General features: G+C 36.7%; 1 protein-coding gene across 6 annotated transcripts in view; it reads right to left on the bottom strand.

The window, feature by feature from the left end:
* The window catches only part of PARP8 (poly(ADP-ribose) polymerase family member 8), a 171,565-nt gene that overhangs the window by 92,099 nt on the left and 61,889 nt on the right, over positions 1–17,577 (bottom strand). Inside the window, exon 3 of one of the 6 annotated variants that reach the window (XM_036111780.2) lies at positions 3,573–3,615. The exons of the other annotated variants lie outside the window; for them this stretch is intronic. Coding sequence (XP_035967673.1) covers positions 3,573–3,615 — 43 coding nt within the window. The remainder of the gene's footprint in view (positions 1–3,572; positions 3,616–17,577) is intronic. 6 annotated transcript variants of the gene reach the window in all.

The raw sequence follows: 17,577 nt of genomic DNA, 5'->3' as shown, positions 1-17,577 counted from the left end.
TTCCTGTTTGTTTCTGGACAACAGACTTTTGGGAAGTCAGCAACTCGACAGGAGAGTGAGAATACTTTTAGACTATAGAACAGTATTTCTAAGTGCTTGCTACAATCAATAAGCCTTTCACTCTCCATTAAGCTTTTGAAAAATGACTTGTTCTCACAAGATTAATGTGGAAAGTGTAATTATTTGAAAACAAGGGTACTACAGTATCTTAAATCTGACATATTTTTACCACAAAGTTAATTGATTACTAGATATTCAATTAACAAATGCAGTTCACTCCTCAGCCAGTGAATATGTAACTAAAAGGTAGCCTCAAAGTAACAAATATATAACACAAAAGGAGGCATGCAAATGGTTTTAGCAAAGGAAAGATGGCAGGTGTAACAAGTGTAATACCAGTTTTGAATATATGTCTAAACTCAACACTAAACTAGTACGTTGATTTTTCCTGTGGGAGGAGAAGATTCATCAAGGGAGACTCTGCTGACCCTAGATCCAGTGAAACAAGAATTACAGAAGACTGAATTAATGGATGAGTACCATTTAACTGTAGGTGTTTGTTCAGATATTGTTGATGCTGTCTTAATATTCTATTTTCTAATGGATATGTGAGGAAGACTTATCTTTTTTTTTTCCTTTTAAGCTATACCTAACTTTCGATTTGGTAGACACTGCTTTTCAAACTCAAACAAAACATTTTAAGAGAGTATCTAATTCTCCCTGATCTCTCCAGAATTCAGAAACGATGTGTCCTTACTTTCCATGACCATATAGTTATTTTCATAGGTTCAATAAGAATTTTCCCTCTCTTTTTACCAGAATATTATTGGACAAATCAATTGTGTAATCAAAGCTACCACTATAATATATTTGAAAATGATTTTCATTTAATCAGGAATGACAAGCAACTACTGAGGGACAAGGATTGACTTTACATGTGGAAGTAATGCTTACAATGTCCTCCAAGAAAACTGGCCTAACACCTGGCTGATAGGTTCCCAAAGTTACAAGAGGGAGAGAAAGGTCACTTTCAGTCAGGACAGGAACCTTGGCAAATGTTGGGAGCCTCAAGCAGACAGAAATTCACCCAATTACACAGGTACTAAAGATGAAATGTGTTGGAGAGTTTCTTGGTTTTGTTTTCCTAACCTCAGAGAAGTAAGTAACAGAGACTTTTAAGAGTCCAATCCAAGGTTTTTAATAAAAATTTCTCAATCACCTCAATAGCTCATGGTTCTAGATTTGCAAACTCAAGGAGGCCTCTATGGCCAATTAACATTCTCACTGCAGCATTTTTATTTATTTATTTATTTATTATTTATTTATTTATTTTGATGAATAATTACCTTTGTAAATTACTTATGCTTTCAGGAGAAAGGCTACAAAGAAAAACTGTCAAAAACTTGAAAATGAGCAAAACAGATACTGAATGTTTTCCACTGAGACACTGGACCCTGCAGAGAGTCTCTGATCCTAAAGGGGTTTCTGATTAACTCAGCTATTTTTATACCCTGCAAGGATAAAAGCTAAGTTGTAAAAAAAAAAAAAAAAAAAAAATCATAATGCAAATTATTCCTGTTCATGGCACTACGAATGAGTTTTTTTTCAGTAAAGAATATATATCTTGACAAGTTAAATGTCTGTACCACTAATTCTCATTGAACCATCTTTAGTATGCAAACATAAGCAAAAAAGCTCTGGAACTGACAAATGAATGCCTCCCTATTTCAGAATAGTTTAGGTGCTAAACTGATTAAAATTTATAAATAAAGTAGACCTTGCTTAAAATATTTGTGGGTTGTGAAAAAGTAAGAGGTAACTAAAAGGTTCACAAGCAGGGATTGGTTAAATAAATAATGGTATATCTATTATGAAGGTCTGCAGTCACTAAAAGGGATGTAGACTGTAATCTAATAATACTGTAACCCCATTTTTATTAAAAATTTGTATTTACATATCTTAATTAAAATGTATTTATAGTTGTATAGGGCTTTTGGGGTGGGGGGAGAAGGGTATAAGGGTATACTTTCTGGGGAGAAGGTTTCTTGGATCACTGATGGTTTTTATTGCTGATGATGTTTGCTTTCTTTTCTTCCAAAATTTTCTGGGAATAAATGTTTTAATATTAATCAAATATACCTCTAGAGGAAAACTACTAGAATTAATTTAAAAACTGTATTTCACAACCCAAATAACAGTATATTCATTAATAAAATGGGGGAAACACCTCTATATCTCTGGCTAGATCCTATACATCTTTCAGCAATCAGGTCGCATTTTTACTTTCAAGAGCCCTCCCTCTCAGCTTCACCCCACTCTTTCCATTCTGATGCACCCCACTCTTTCCAATCTGATGTTTCTTTACTAAACACTGCCATAGGGCCCTTTACGAGCCCCTCTTAAAACTTTTCATAGCTATAATTGGGGTCAACATCAAATCAATGCTTCTTTCCCCTACTATATATAATTTCTCTATGTATCTTATTCACTGTTGTTTCCCAGATGCTCAATATATATGCATATTGCATCCTAAGAGGTGCTCAAAATATATATATAGCTCCCTTGCCATGTACACTGAATGACTCTTAAAATATGGTAGAGTAAGAAGTACTTTATGTCTTATCAAAGATAAACCAACCTAAATCCAGTTAACTTAAGTGTCTTTATAAGTCTGATTTTAGGAGAGATGAGTAACACTTGCCTTTCACTCATGGAATAGATTTTTTACATATGTAATATTTTAAGGGATATAATTTGGCCTATAATGTGTCTGTATGAAACAAATCATTGGGAATTTTATGTACTGTATAATGTCGTGAAGTGAGAACAAAGGAGTCACACTGTGTACATTACATGCAGAGGGTTCAAGGACATTCATCTATAATTCAACATGCTCAAAATCATGAAAATATTACATTTGATATTTGCAACATTGATTATAAAATCTGAACAAACAGTAAAGAGCACTTGAAGGTCTTGAAATTTCAGTATTTGCAGGCCATGCAAATAAACAGAATATTTTCTGTTCGGATAGCTCCCCAGGAACCAAACAAATGTAAACTGAGTCCTATTACAGCACTGCCACATGAGAGAAGCAACCATCAGTCTGGCTTATATAAATGTTCTTCCAGTCACGTCAAACCTTTTGTTCATGATTAATTTCTATTATAGTGATACATTACAGTGATAACTAATGATACTGAGGCTCTAGAATATAGGTTTGTCTAACACTTGGTTCTGCATATATAATCTTGTTATAGTCTGGATTTAGGGTGGGCATAAATATCACACTGTCTCAGCTTCCCTTTCTAGGCAATGCATGGTTAAATCTGTGCCTTGGTATCTTTGATTTTGGCACTATGAATTTCACTGAAGAAAATGGGAAAACACCAGCACCCATGGAAAGTCACTTCTCTATAATTCCTAAAAATAGGCAAACCTCTTAGCTTCAGGTAAGTCAATGAAGAAATTTCTCAGGTTACAGAGAAAAGCAAAGAGAGAGAACGAGAGAGAGAGAGCGCATTATTAACGTTTTTTGTTCAGTCAATCTGAGAAAGAAAATGTATACTAACCATCCTGGGAACATTTTGCAATTTGGTTGAGAATTACACATTTCTAAGGACATGAAATAGAAAAAAAATCAATTTTACACAATTTTATATAACAGTAAATACATTACTTACAAACTACGACTTGTTTAAAATGATTATGTGATTTTCAGCAAAAAATTCACTAATATGCTGCCCTCTGTTATCACATACAGGCTGAGTACGTAGGATAATCATCACTTTCACCATCTAGGGTCAACCCAAAGCAAACGAAGAACTGGATATTTCTACACCATCATAAAAGTCTTTTCTTCTCTTTTTCCTCTTTCTTTTTCTTAAGAGGGCAAGTAAAAACGAAAACGTTAAAATTTCTGTCATGAGATTTCCCAACCCCTTTCTCTACCCTCAAGAAATCCTTCATAAATTATTATGAATTTCACATATACCAATTGAAAAAAAAAGATAAATATCTTATATGGAATCTTCAATAAAACCTCCATTTAAAAAAGAGGAAGATAAAGTTCAATGCTAAAAGCCTTTGTATCACTCTTATTTATATTTTTACATTTAATATCATCATATCATACGTTCCCTCAAGACTTCCTGAATGCTTTCCAAAATTACTTCTCATAACAAAGTACACTTAAGTTCATTTTCTTCATTAGAAACTCTTCTAATGTACAGTTAATGTACAGAGTGTGAGGAGAGTAAGGAAATGTTCCAAATGGGGCAAGGTCACTTAAGGAAGACTGTTGGAGGTAAGTGCAATACTTGAAAATACACTAGAAATCGAGGAGTACTACAGATAAACAAGGTGAGAACCAGATCTGTAGAGAACTGTAGGGAAGCTGACCTGGTAGGGAAACAAGTAACCATGATGAATATTAAAATGAAGACTTACATGATAAGAAGAGATGGAAAATGATAGTAAAGACATTAGGTTCTACCATAGATATTGACAAAATACCCTTTTTTGGTGTAACAACAAATTGTGAGGTTGTGAGTCCATAACTGATAAGTCATTTTCTAAATTATTTAACCACCACTATTTCTATCCCTGAATACAGTTTAATTAAAATTTAAATATAAATACTATTAAAGCTTAATATAATCTTCCAAAAATTGACTTATTATAAAATATTAAGTTAAAGTCAATCAATCAGGGAATCCCTTAAAAGCTTTTAAGTTAAAGTCAATTAGGGAATCATTTAAAAGCTTTTAAAAAACTACTTCAAGGATTATTAAATATAAAGACTTTTTCAAGCAAAAGAAAATGTTTTCCATAACGTATTGATATTAGCAATTTGAACCTTCAGTTCTTTTTTAAAAGTCGAGTTGCCCACCAGAGGGTATAACAGACACCATCTGTTATGTCAGAAGCAAGTTTTTCGTCCATTTTAAATCAGTCTCCTATGACTATAAGTCACAGATAAAAAAGCACTGTTAGGTAAGACTTATTCAGTTTAATTCCTATAGTTACCAAAAAAAGAAAGAAGATACTATCTGCTGAGTAAAAACTATTATATGTCATTTGCATTTATCATTAAAAAAACAATTTTACTACTTTGTTTTCAGAGCCAAATTACTCAACAATATACTGAATGTTTCAAACGCATCTGTTAATTAGTTTTTATGCAAAATCAGTCTGCATATCAACTATTTCTATTCAGAATTTCTTTTTAACCATCTTTAGTTTTAACCCTGTTTGCATTTATAGCAAGCACAAAACTGGTTTTAAAAATTACAAGTACTATGCACTAATTTTTATGGATAAGTCCTACGGTATGTTTTGTGTTTGTTAAGATTCTCTCCCATATTATATGTAGTTTATTTTTCCAGAGTCTAGTTCCAGCCTTTCTTAGGGGCAAGCACTAAATTACTGTCTCTTTATCGCATTATTTCCAGTGCCAGCAACAATAAGAAACCAATATTTTTATGCTCACAAGCTAATAATCCCCTTGGGAAAATCAAGATGGTAAAGATCACAGTTTCTTATCTGAACCCCCAGTGGCCAGGTGTATTTCGAAATTCTGAGTTTTTCACATTTTAGAAAGATAACAGAGTGCACATTTTACACCTTATCGTCAAAAATAAAAATATATCTGGAGAGAGGCATGAACGTTCCCACTATAAACAAACTCATGTCAGTTCAGATCAGTTTGCCATTAATGGGCCAAATTTCGTAATTTTGTTTCAAGTTTCAGAGTTTTTTGGATTTAGAAATTCTGGATAATAAACTGTATACATATATGTACATATATATATGTATACACACACACACTTACTTGTATATATTTTAACTTCTAATATCTGAAAGGATAACTCATGAGGCCACATTCTGTAATTAAGCAAATACATAACTGATTATAAGATATCTATACATAAATACCTAAGCGTTGAGTCATACACTTTATGCTCTCCTAATGACCGTATCCCAAAAAAACGAGAGAAATAACTGCAGGAGATAACAAACATTTCCTATCACAGTAAGATTAAATAAATGTATCTTCACCGTGGAAAGAACAAAAAGATGTCTAGTGATCCTTTACTCAAGGTTCAACAAGCACATCTTCTTCTTCAGCATATAAGTAAGTGTAAGAACTCTACCTGACCTCCCGGATTTACATGAACCACACCTGTACGAGCAAAGGCACGGCACTATGATTTTCCTAGTTTACATTTTCATTTGACTCGAGTCCAATAGACAAACATGTTCATTCTTTTGGACAGAAGAGCGAAGGAGAAATCAGTTGAAAAAAGAAAATTCAAAATAGAGAGACTTTGTTTTGATTGCACTCTCTAAAGGCCAAAGGATAAAAGGCTTGAGAAATGGGGGTGGGGGAGGGGGTGGGGGGGAGGTACATAGTATGATCTTAATTTCACAGAGTAGTAGAGTGAAACAGAAGTCAATAATCATCTAATGCACACTCTCACTGTACAGATGAAGAAACATAATTTTATGCGGATTCCCTCATTTCCATGCGGAACCAGAAGCAGAGCCAGGTTTTCTGATTTTTTCCTCTAAGTCATTTTGGCCTCTTGTGATTTTGTAAACTGAGCTTTGTTATGGCAAGAAATTTCTGATTATTTGGAACAAGATTCTAATCTTTCTTCCTCAAAATATTTCTGAAGATAGAAGGCACAGAGAAAAGTTACTGTCCCAAAGTAATCCAAAGCCACCAGGCATCCCTTCCTCCACAGGTTACAACCTTGTCTTGTAATTAATATGCTTAAGTTTATGCAGGTATTTCTTCATCTGTTCTATTTCACCTTTCATCATTATTAACAAAAGAAATGATTCACATTCTAAAAGTACAGCGTTGGACGCCTGGGTGGCTCAGTTGGTTAAGCGACTGCCTTCGGCTCAGGTCATGATCCTGGAGTCCCTGGATCGAGTCCCGCATCGGGTTCCCTGCTCAGCAGGGAGTCTGCTTCTCCCTCTGACCCTCCCCCCTCTCATGTGCTCTCTCTCATTCTCTCTCTCTCAAATAAATAAATAAAATCTTTTAAATAAATAAATAAATAAATAAATAAAAGTACAGCTTTGTTTTCAAAGGAAGACACTTAAACTATAACAAAAATATCTCGATGATTTTTGGCAATGAATAAATATTCCATCAGTTAAAGTACTGGTTAATAATCAGCACACACACTCAAGTTCTGTCCCATCAGCTTTTCAAGAAATAAAAATAGGTCTGACATTTATAAAATTACATAGACTAACGAAGAAAAAAATGATGAATCTAAGACCAAACAAAATCCAGTTAAAATTCTTACACAATCTGTACTGATGACTCTAAGTTTTATGTTTTTTAAAAATATATTTCAATTTCAAAAAAGGTAATATACCCAGATGCTTGCCCTAATTAGTACAGACAAGCAGTAACACTTCTTAATAAATTAGTTACTACCTTCCCATGTCCGTTCCCTTTAAGAAGGCATTTAAAATGTTTGTATGACAATACCTGCATTCTCAAATGCATCTAGCTCCTTTCTTCTCCCACTTTCCATCCTAAAATAAATTCTGTTCAGACATTTAATAAAAGATAGGAAATGTTTCAAGGCCAGGCTTCATAGTCCTAATATATACCTTTTTCTCCTTTTAAAACCAATGAGTATTTTTATGTTTAAAGTCTGCAAGGTGACAAGGATACTGAAGTTGTCATCAGTGTCAAGAAAGAGTCCAAATTTATCGGTAAGAAAGGGAAGGAAAAACATTTAAGACAGCTAATCTGGAAGAGATGGATGGAAGATGCCTGCAGGAGATATTCATACCTAACTGAAAAGAAATAATTCAAAAAGAGTTACCTTTCTGAACTGCAAAGGGAAATAAAATTTATTCCCATAACACTCATAAAATTATAGTCATAAAAATGGACCATCTATCTGGGCCTCTTATTTTATAGGTAAGGAAATTAAGGTGTAGAGAGGTCTATCAATCTGTCTTTGGCTACAAAGCACTTGGTTCAGAACTTAGGTTTCCTTTGATCTAGATGCCTTTCATTAAATTTTACCATTTTCACGATTATTTAATTGAATTTGTACAGCATATTTATTAACATTCATATGCAGCAGAACACCAGCTCTTGGTCCCAGTCAGAAATGAATCAATTTAAACAATCATGAAATGTACTTAATAACCTAATGTAAAAAAAAAAAAATTACTTTTCCTCTATATTTTGTTTCCTTAGCAAAGCACCGTTTGTGAAAGGAGACCCATCTAACTCTATTTGGCATCAGTTTTGCAAATCAATATTAGTTAGCAAAGGAAAGTTCTTTTAATGATGAGGTGACTGTTTAAACTACTTTTACTTAGTACATAGTTGCCAGAGCAATGAAAGCAAAATGTGTCTAATTGTATCTTTTTAAATGAATGAGATTTTCACTTTAGAAGAGGAGCAAGGTTCAACAACCACACACTTACATATGTACCATAAGACTGGACCATAAAATTACCCCATTTATGAGAAAAAATGTTTTAAATCTTCATTAAATATTTTAAAAATGAGCTCTTAGTTATCTTTATTTACCTCAGTGAAGATCTTTGTTTTGTGTCATCACATTATTAAATATTTTGCAAAGTTAACATATAGATATCTCCCATATGAAAGGATATGGGAAAACTCTAAAATACTCCATATAAAATTTCATTTTGAGTGATATCAAAATTATACTTTGTAAGTTATGCAACATTTTAAATTCTGTTGGGGAAGCTATCCGTTCAAAAAATATTTAACTTCCTTGATATTAAAAAATTAGTTTTACTTTTTATCTTTGAGAAATATTTTTAAATCAGACATTCTTGTGAAAGGAAAGGCAACTAATTCTGGGAGGGGAGTAGCCAAAGTCTCATGTGGGTGCCAAAAAAGAAAGAAGGCAGGGGGAGGGTGGTGGGGAAGGGAGGAAGAGAGAAAGACAGAAAAAGAAAAAAACAAGTCTGTAGTTTTAAGAACTGAGGAAACTGTAGGCCATTGATTTTGAAAATGTAATTCCTACAAAAACAAGAACCTGACACACAAATAGATATTTTGACAAAAAACCAAAAGTGAAGCTGAGACAGCCATCAGTTAAATTGCACTCAGGATATTAGAGAAGAAAAAGAATATGAGAATGATGTCAATTTAAGGATTATGTGTAAATATCAAATGACAAATGTTTCTCAGAACTCAAAGTGTTAAGATCAACAGAATCATTTTTACCATTTTTAATGAGCTGATTCATAGATCACTCAACATTCAAATCATTCTTTGAAGTCAGTCTAATTGCAATAGCATCCTTTCATCACCTATATGTAATCTATCACCTATATGCAGTCTGAGATCTAAAACTGCAAGTATCAATAAAGCTTCTTCCCAGGATGCTGTCATTTAACAGAGGAAACATTCATTAGAATTATTAGAAATATTCATTAGAATTGGCTTAGAAATGGCTTAGAAATATTCATTAGAATTGAAAGGAAAATGCTTAAGCCTTAATTATTTCCACCTAGAAAAACGACACAGAACTAATGCTGGCAATGGTCATGTCTGCCCAGCTCTAGTCCCGAGACCTTCCTTCTCAAACGTGCACCATCTTAACCCACCCTGACATTTACAAACATGCCTCTGAGGAAGCAATTCAAAGTCATTATCCTATTACGGCTAAAAAATACTACAAAACAAAAGAGAACTTTTAAAAGCACACAAGAGGTTTTATAAATATGGCAAATACTAAGCCCTTGAGAGAAATGACATTCATACTCAGAGAGAAAAGAGGTCAAAAGGAACTATATTCAGTGATTAGCTCCCACCCATCATTAATAGTCAGAACTCATACGTTCATTCAGCCAGTTACGGAGTAAATGATTTTTGAAGACCTACTCTGGGCCAACATAGCTGAATGAAAATAGATGCAGCCCCTGACCTCAGGAAGTTTCAAGTCTGGCCAAGGAAAATACAATAAAAATATCTCTGAAATAAATGAAAACTACATCCGTGACAAATGCTCTTGAGGAAGATGACATCATAAACCGGAGCATAAAACAAGGGCACATGACTTGCCATCCTCGGTGCAGGGACCGAAAGTTTCCCGCAGAAATCTGTAAAGCAGTAAAAGAAAAGGAGTGGAGGAATTTAAACACACCACGTGCCTTCTTCAAAATTTTCATTTTCCAGGCGTAGAGCTTCCAAACTAAATGTGGAGGGCACAGATTGTTTTTTATTCCTCTAGGTATCGGCAGTATCTGTGACCACTGGCACACTGGAAGGTGCAAATCATAATCTGCCTTAACATATTTTGCTGAAAAGAATGGAAAGCCTAGGGCGCCTGGGTGGCTCAGTTGGTTAAGCAACTGCCTTCGGCTCAGGTCATGATCCTGGAGTCCCTGGATCGAGTCCCACATCGGGCTCCCTGCTCAGCAGGGAGTCTGCTTCTCCCTCTGACCCTCCTCCCTCTCCCTCCCTCTCATGCTCTCTGTCTCCCGTTCTCTCTCTCGCAAATAAATAAAATCTTAAAAAAAAAAAAATTAAAAAAAAAAAAAAGAATGGAAAGCCTACAAGTAACGCAGACTACCTGAAGTATTTACATTTTGTAAAATACAGTCCACATCTACCCTTGCCACAAGTTTGACCGAAACGCTTGCCACTAATTTGATCAAAGCACAGTATCTACACACAGAAGACGACCATGAAAAGTGGGATACAGCTTGGCTGGACCAGTGTCCATCTTCTCCAGAGGAAGCCAAGCCCCGTGGGAAGAAGGAGCAGTAGGTGCGGGCACTGGGCGAACTCCCAACAGAGTATTTGGCACGCGATAGCCGGGGCTGACTCACAATGTGTCCAAATGTGCCTACAGCATTTTGCACAAGGAAGTAGCTCGGATGTTCATTAAAAGAAGGGGAGGTGGTCATAAAAATACTACAGCCCTGCTGATGAGGAGCTGAGGATATAATGATTACCAAAACAAGCATCGGGGCAACCCTCTGTCACTCACAAAACACAAGTACAAAGAAAGTGCCTGTGCTTTTCTTACCAACTTAAAAGGCCCTGAGAAATCTCAGATTAGTTTGATTTACGACTGTAAATGTCATCCTCCTGACTGTCTTGATCGGGCTCTAAGGGAGGCTTCAAGACAGTCAGGACAGTCACAATTCAAAGGAATGCAGATATGCACCCAATTAGAAAAGCTATCTGAGCAGGACTGCTTACAACCCAGATCTGTCTGACACCACTGGAAGATGGCGTGGGACTGCTTTATCCTTACATGGGAGAGTAGTTTCTAATGACCACTCTTTCGGTTAGGTCCACAAAAAGCAAGAATATAAAACGCAGAGTGATGTGTTGTTCTACGATGTGAATTCCCTCCCCAGTACATGTCTACCCTTTTCCTTTTGGGCAAACAGAGATGCCTGGCTTCTGCCCTTTGAGAAAGGTCTACCGCATGGGGACAAAGATGATCCACGGTGCCAAGTCCTGAGCAGTGCCTCTTACACTTGGATAGGACTTGTCTGCACAATCCTTGGTGGTCCCGCCCTTCTGAGAGAATATTCAGGAGCCAGCAAGTCTACACGAGACGAGCATACAAAGCAGCTCCCTTGTGAGTTTTCCCCGCACTGGGGAAAGGGAACTTTCTGAATCATCTCTGTGCCCAAGCCAACTTTATTAAATGGAGCTTTGTTCCCAAGGGAGTTTTTAATTGAGACATCATTGGTAATATGCAACATGCTTTACAGTCGTTGGTGATGCTAATCAATGTGGTTAAAGGAGAAGAAAACAGCCTCCCCTCTCAGATTCTGAAATCAAATCTGAGATACTCCTATCAGTAAAAACACATTCATAAAATGGAAAAAGACATAAAGCTGGAAGATAGCTAATGAAACCGCTTCCACAGACTTCATTCAACAGATTTTTACTGAACACCTTTTATGTAACACGCACCGAATTACGTCATTTTTTAAGATGCCATACATTCACTCTTACTATGTAGTTGAGGAAACAGGGACTCCCAAGCTTTGAGACACTCCCCGGCTCACGCCCTACTAAGAGAAAAAGTGAAGCTTCAAACCCAGATCTGTCTGACACCACTGAAAGAACCTTTTTCTAAAGAAAAATGAAGTAGGGAGGGGGGCAACTCGAAGCAACATGGCATCGCAGTAAAATGGCCACAGAGAAAGCAATCAAGCTGCCACAGCTTCCCAAACAGAGGGGCGGGAACCCCGTGGGAGTCGGATGCACAGCCACACAAGATCGGGCTCTAAGGGAGGCTTCAAGACAGTCAGGACAGTCACAATTCATAGGAATGCAGATACGCACCCAATCAGAAAAGCTATCTGAGCAGGACTGCTTACAAACTGAGAAGGCCAACCAACACCAGCAGTGCCATTTCGAAACACAACCACCCGCAGAATAGAACATACTGGTGAGATTTCAGAAAGACTGGCTTAAGACCTAACAGACCTTCTACTGCTGTTGTAACTTAGCTATAAACCCTTTTCTGAGTACCAGTGTTGTAAAAACTGTATAAACAACTGAAAAGGTCTACTGCGGAAAAAAACAATTAGTAAATTAATAAATTACTCTGTAATTTGTGTTATGTAGATCACTAATTTTGTTTTAATTAACAGCCATTATTAACAGTAAACACAGGAAATTATGTTTGAATTTCATAGACATGAACTGACCGAACATGTGTTCATGTTAGGATGCACTAGCTGGCCAATAATTTCCCAGATTAATAGTGATGACTCGAAGATAAGATTGTTATTTGAGCCTATGTGGAAGTATCTTGTTAAAAATATAACTAGGTAGGGGCACCCGGGTGGCTCAGCTGGTTAAGTGTCTGCCTTCGGCTCAGGTCATGATCCCAGGGTCCTGGGATGGAGCCTCACCTCGGCCCCTCCCTGCTCAGCTGGGAGCCTGCTTCTCCCTCTCCCTCTGCTGCTCCCCCTGCTCGTACTCTCTCTCTCTCTCTTTCATTCTGTCAAATAAATAAAATCTTTAAAATATATATGTAACTAGGTAAATAATTCACTGGTTGTTCTTCTCACTTTAGACATCAGCCAAAATTCACCTCTAGCTAATACACACACACATAAATATTATATAAGATGCTTTATAAAGAACAACTACATTCATTTAACTGGTATTAAGCTACTAGTCCAATTGAAAAAGTTCTACAATGATAACGAAAACATTGACTAAAAGAGTATTATATACAGCCAAAATTGTCATGTGTATTGCTTTTACCAAAAAAACTTTAAAAACAAATAACATGATTACAATATTTCCCATTAATGAAAAATTACATTGTAGGCAGATGAGTAGAAGAGGGCAGAATACCTAACATTTCACCATATATCATGGTCAGTCACTTCTGATGGACACAATTGTGGTTCTCATCCATCTAACATATCACATCGTCAATATCATTTCATGTAGCTACAAATTCCTTTCTGAATCAATCAACTTCTGTTTTCATTCAGTAGAGGGTAACTAAAATGATTTTTTTCCTTTGCTGTGCTGGCCCATGTACTGTATCATTTAAAGGGAAACAAAACAACACATTTGATTAGCTAGAATTTTATTTTAACATTTGATTAGCTGTAACGTATTTTAAATGCATCTACTGAAAAGTTAGCAGTCTGCATGCTTACTAAGGTAGGTAAAAGTAAAGAATCCATTTTCACACATACAATCAATTTCACCGAGCTATATATTTGTTTGTTCATTCCAAAAGCAAAAAGGAAAGGCATGTAATCTGAAGAGACAATCATAGTTCCGAGAATTTTTACAGTTGGTCCTGAAGAATATTTATAGGCATGTCATTGCACAGATGGAGGCTGACCCAAAGAGAATAATTTCTTCTGGAGAAACTGAAACCCTCTACTTAAAATTTAAAAAAGACACTAAATTCCTCATAAATATACTTTAAAAAATATTTCAATGTCTCTAGGAATTAAACCTTTGATTGAGAAGAAGTATTTTTTAAATTTCCCTTCCTTCTTCCTAAAGGAGGGTTTGGTTTTTGTTTTTTTTAAATCTAATAAGGAATAAACCTGTTTGGGGAAATCTGGAAATATTCCCTAATAATGCATATTTTTTTCTTATGTTTCCTTTATTTTTCTCATTCAGTTTTCTTTTTTGTTATTTTCCTTCCTCAAGAACTTATTCTTACCTCTGATTGTAGGATTACCACCACCAAGCATAAAGGTACTACCTGCCATAGGTAAATCATAAATTCAATGGATCACACCATTATGGAGCTTTAAAGAGCTTCTTAACTTCTCACATTATAGGTATGAATGAACAAGAAAGCAAATAGAGGTTAACGTATTTATTTGATACCATATAGCAAGAAAGTGATGGAATTAGCACAAGAACCTAGTATTCATGCAAACGCAAACCACCTAAATGAAATTAAATGTAAATCAGCCAAGAACAAACCATCAACTTCTTTTCAAAGAGAAAGGCCCCTGCTAGCCAAACACTTTGCTATCCAAACACTTAACCATATTAATGTTAAATCATCATCATCATTGTCATCACGATTATATCACCATCACCAAAGTCTTGAGAAGGCAACTATTTAATCTAGGAAATGAGAGAGAACAATCTATTCCTAGCAGGGAATACACTGAACTCAAAACCCTTGGGCAAGAGTGCAAGAAGGAGCAATCTAATAGCTAACCAATGCTTCCTAAGACCAGACTTCACTTCAGGACTCTGAAGGAAGTTTTTAAAACAAGCATCTGAGAACCAAATGATAACATTTAAAAAATTATCATCCATTAAAGGCATCTGAAAGTTGACTTACAAGGGAAAGGAATTTTGAGCTTATTGCCAATATTTGCACGCAAAGTAAAAGCTATTACCATATTTAAGAGGCAAAAATATACTTTAACATTCATAGATTGAAAATGCTGGGCAAGAAATAATAAGTTATCCCTAATCAGTAAATTATTTCAAATGGCATCTGATAGCTGTTGACTGTTGCCAAGCCACATTACGGATCATTCCACTAAGCTGGCTATAAAACAATACAATTACCAATGTTGATTATCTGCTGCAGAAATATTCATGATTTAGAGTGAACTGAAATGCCTCCTTGGGATGCACTGTCCCAAACATTCCTAGTGAGTACACCACTCACATCATTCTGCAGGGTTAGGAAAGGTGCGGGTAACATGAGATGTGTAATATCTTTAAGTACACAAAACATCCATGCCTGAAAAATTGGGCAAATAATCTCTGGGAGAGGCGATGTCCTGTGTTCACTAAATCCTATGTCTTCCCGAACACACAGCTGGATTCCAAGGTCCCAAGACGGCTGAGAAGCATATACCTTTTGGTACCAATTCTTACATCAGTAGTAGTTTAACACAACAGATGCTGACTTCTCATCCATATCACAGAATATGGAGAAGAGCAGGAGATCCTGTCTCCTGTCAGTGAGTGAGGAGAGGAGAGGAGAGGAGATCCTCCTCCAGTCAGTGAGGGCCAAGGCTTGTTAAACTATTGTGCCCAACAATCTGCTAAGGCTTCATCCTCCTCTTGCACTCAATCCACACGTGCAAGAAACAAACGTGCATGAAAGTCACGAAGAAAAGTTTCATGGGCAAAGCCTTGAAGTGACATACATCACTTCCATCCACAGCCCATTCTCAGGAACTCAAGTGTATGATCATACCTAAGTGCCAGGGAGGCTGGAAAATGTGGTCTAGCTGTGTGCCCAGGAGGAAAGGAATTTGGTGAACTTACAGAAGTCTATACCACAGCATCTTTTAACATTATTAATACATTTGGCTTACTGTAAAATTTAATTAGTTTGAAACGCTTCCATTATTAACTATAGAACTTCAGTTTTCCAATGCCTTTCATTAGAAATTAATGGCAGAGAAAAACAAATATCCATACAGGCATGCCTTGGAGATCTTGCAGGTTCAGGCCCAGACTACTGCAATAAAGCAAGTAACGCACACAATACAGTGAACCGAACAAATTTTTGTTTCCCAAGGCATATAAAGTTTTATTCACACTATACTGTAGCCTATTAGGTGTGCGTTAGCATTATGTCTAAAAGAACAAGGTACACACCTTAATTAAAAAATACTTTGTTATTACAAAACACTATCCATCATTTGAGCTTTCAGTGAGCTGTAATCTTTCTGCTGATGGAGGGTCTTGCCTTGATGTTAAGGGCTGTTCACTGATCAGGGTGGTGGCTGCTCAAGGCTGGGGTGGCTGTGGCAGTTTCTTAAAATAAGACAACAATGATCCGCTGCATTTGCGGCTTCTTCCTTTCACGAATGATTTCTCTGTAGATGAGATGCTGTATGATAGCCTTTTGTCAGCAGGAGAACTTCTCTCAAAATTGGAATCAATCCCCTCAAACCGTGCCACTGATTTACCAACTTAGTTTATGTGATCTTTTAAATCCTTGGCCGTCATTCCAACCATCTTCACAGCATCTTCACCAGGAGCAGATTCCATCTCAGGAAACCACTTTCTTTGCTCATCCGTAAGAAGGAAGTCCTCATCTGTGAAAGTTCTATCACAAGACTGGCAGCAAGTCCATCACATGTGCAGGCTCCGCTTCTAATTCTGGTTCTCCTGCTGTTTCCACCACATCTGCAGTGACTTCCTCCACGGGAAGTTGGAACCCCCTCAACGTCCTCCATCAGGGCTGGAATCACCTGCTTCCAAGCACCTGGCCATGCTATCATGTTGACCTCTTCCCTGGAATCAGGAATGTCTTTAAAGGTCGCTACAATGCTGAATCCTTTCCAAAAGGTTTTCAAGTTCTTTTGCCCAGTTTCATCACAGAAATCACTGTTTCTGGCAGCTAAGGCTTTACGAAATGTATTTCTTAAGTAATAAGACTTAAAGTTGAAACGACTCCAGCAGAAAAGATGCTGTGTTCGCAGGCATGAAAACAACATTCATCTCGTTGTGCTCCTCCATCGGAGGGGCTCTTTGGCGACCAGGTGCCCTGTCAATGAGCAGCAATATTTTGAAAGAAGTCTTTTTTTTTTTTTCTGAGGTCTCAACAGTGGGCTTAAAATATTCAGTAAACCATGTTGTAAACAGATGTGCAGTCATCCAGGCCTTATTGTTCCATTTGCAGAACACAGGCAGAGTAAGTTTAGCATCACTCTTAAGGGCCCCAGGATATTCAGAATGGTGAAAGAGCACTGGCTTCAACTTAAAGCCACAAGCTGTGTTAATCCCCTCACAAGAGGGTCCGCTTGTCCTTGGAAACTATGAATCCAGGCACTGACTTCTCCTGTGTAGCTATGAAAGTCCTAAATGGCTTCTTCTTCCAACATAAGGTTGTTTTGTGTCCATTGAAAATCGGCCACTTAGTGTAGCCAAGTTCTGACCTCGGCCAGATCTTCTGGGTAACCTACTGCAACTTCCACATCAGTACCTGCTGCTTTCCCCCTGCACTTTGATGTTATGAAGACGGCTTCTTCCCTGAAACCTCATGTCCCAATCTCTGCTAGCTTCAGACTCTGCTTCTGCAGCTTCCTCACCTTCCTGAGCCTTCACGGAAT

Source organism: Halichoerus grypus, chromosome 2 (assembly GCF_964656455.1).
Source record: "Halichoerus grypus chromosome 2, mHalGry1.hap1.1, whole genome shotgun sequence".
NCBI lineage: Eukaryota > Metazoa > Chordata > Mammalia > Carnivora > Phocidae > Halichoerus > Halichoerus grypus.
Note: the sequence above shows the minus strand (reverse complement) of the source record. Positions and strands in the feature narration are given on the sequence as shown.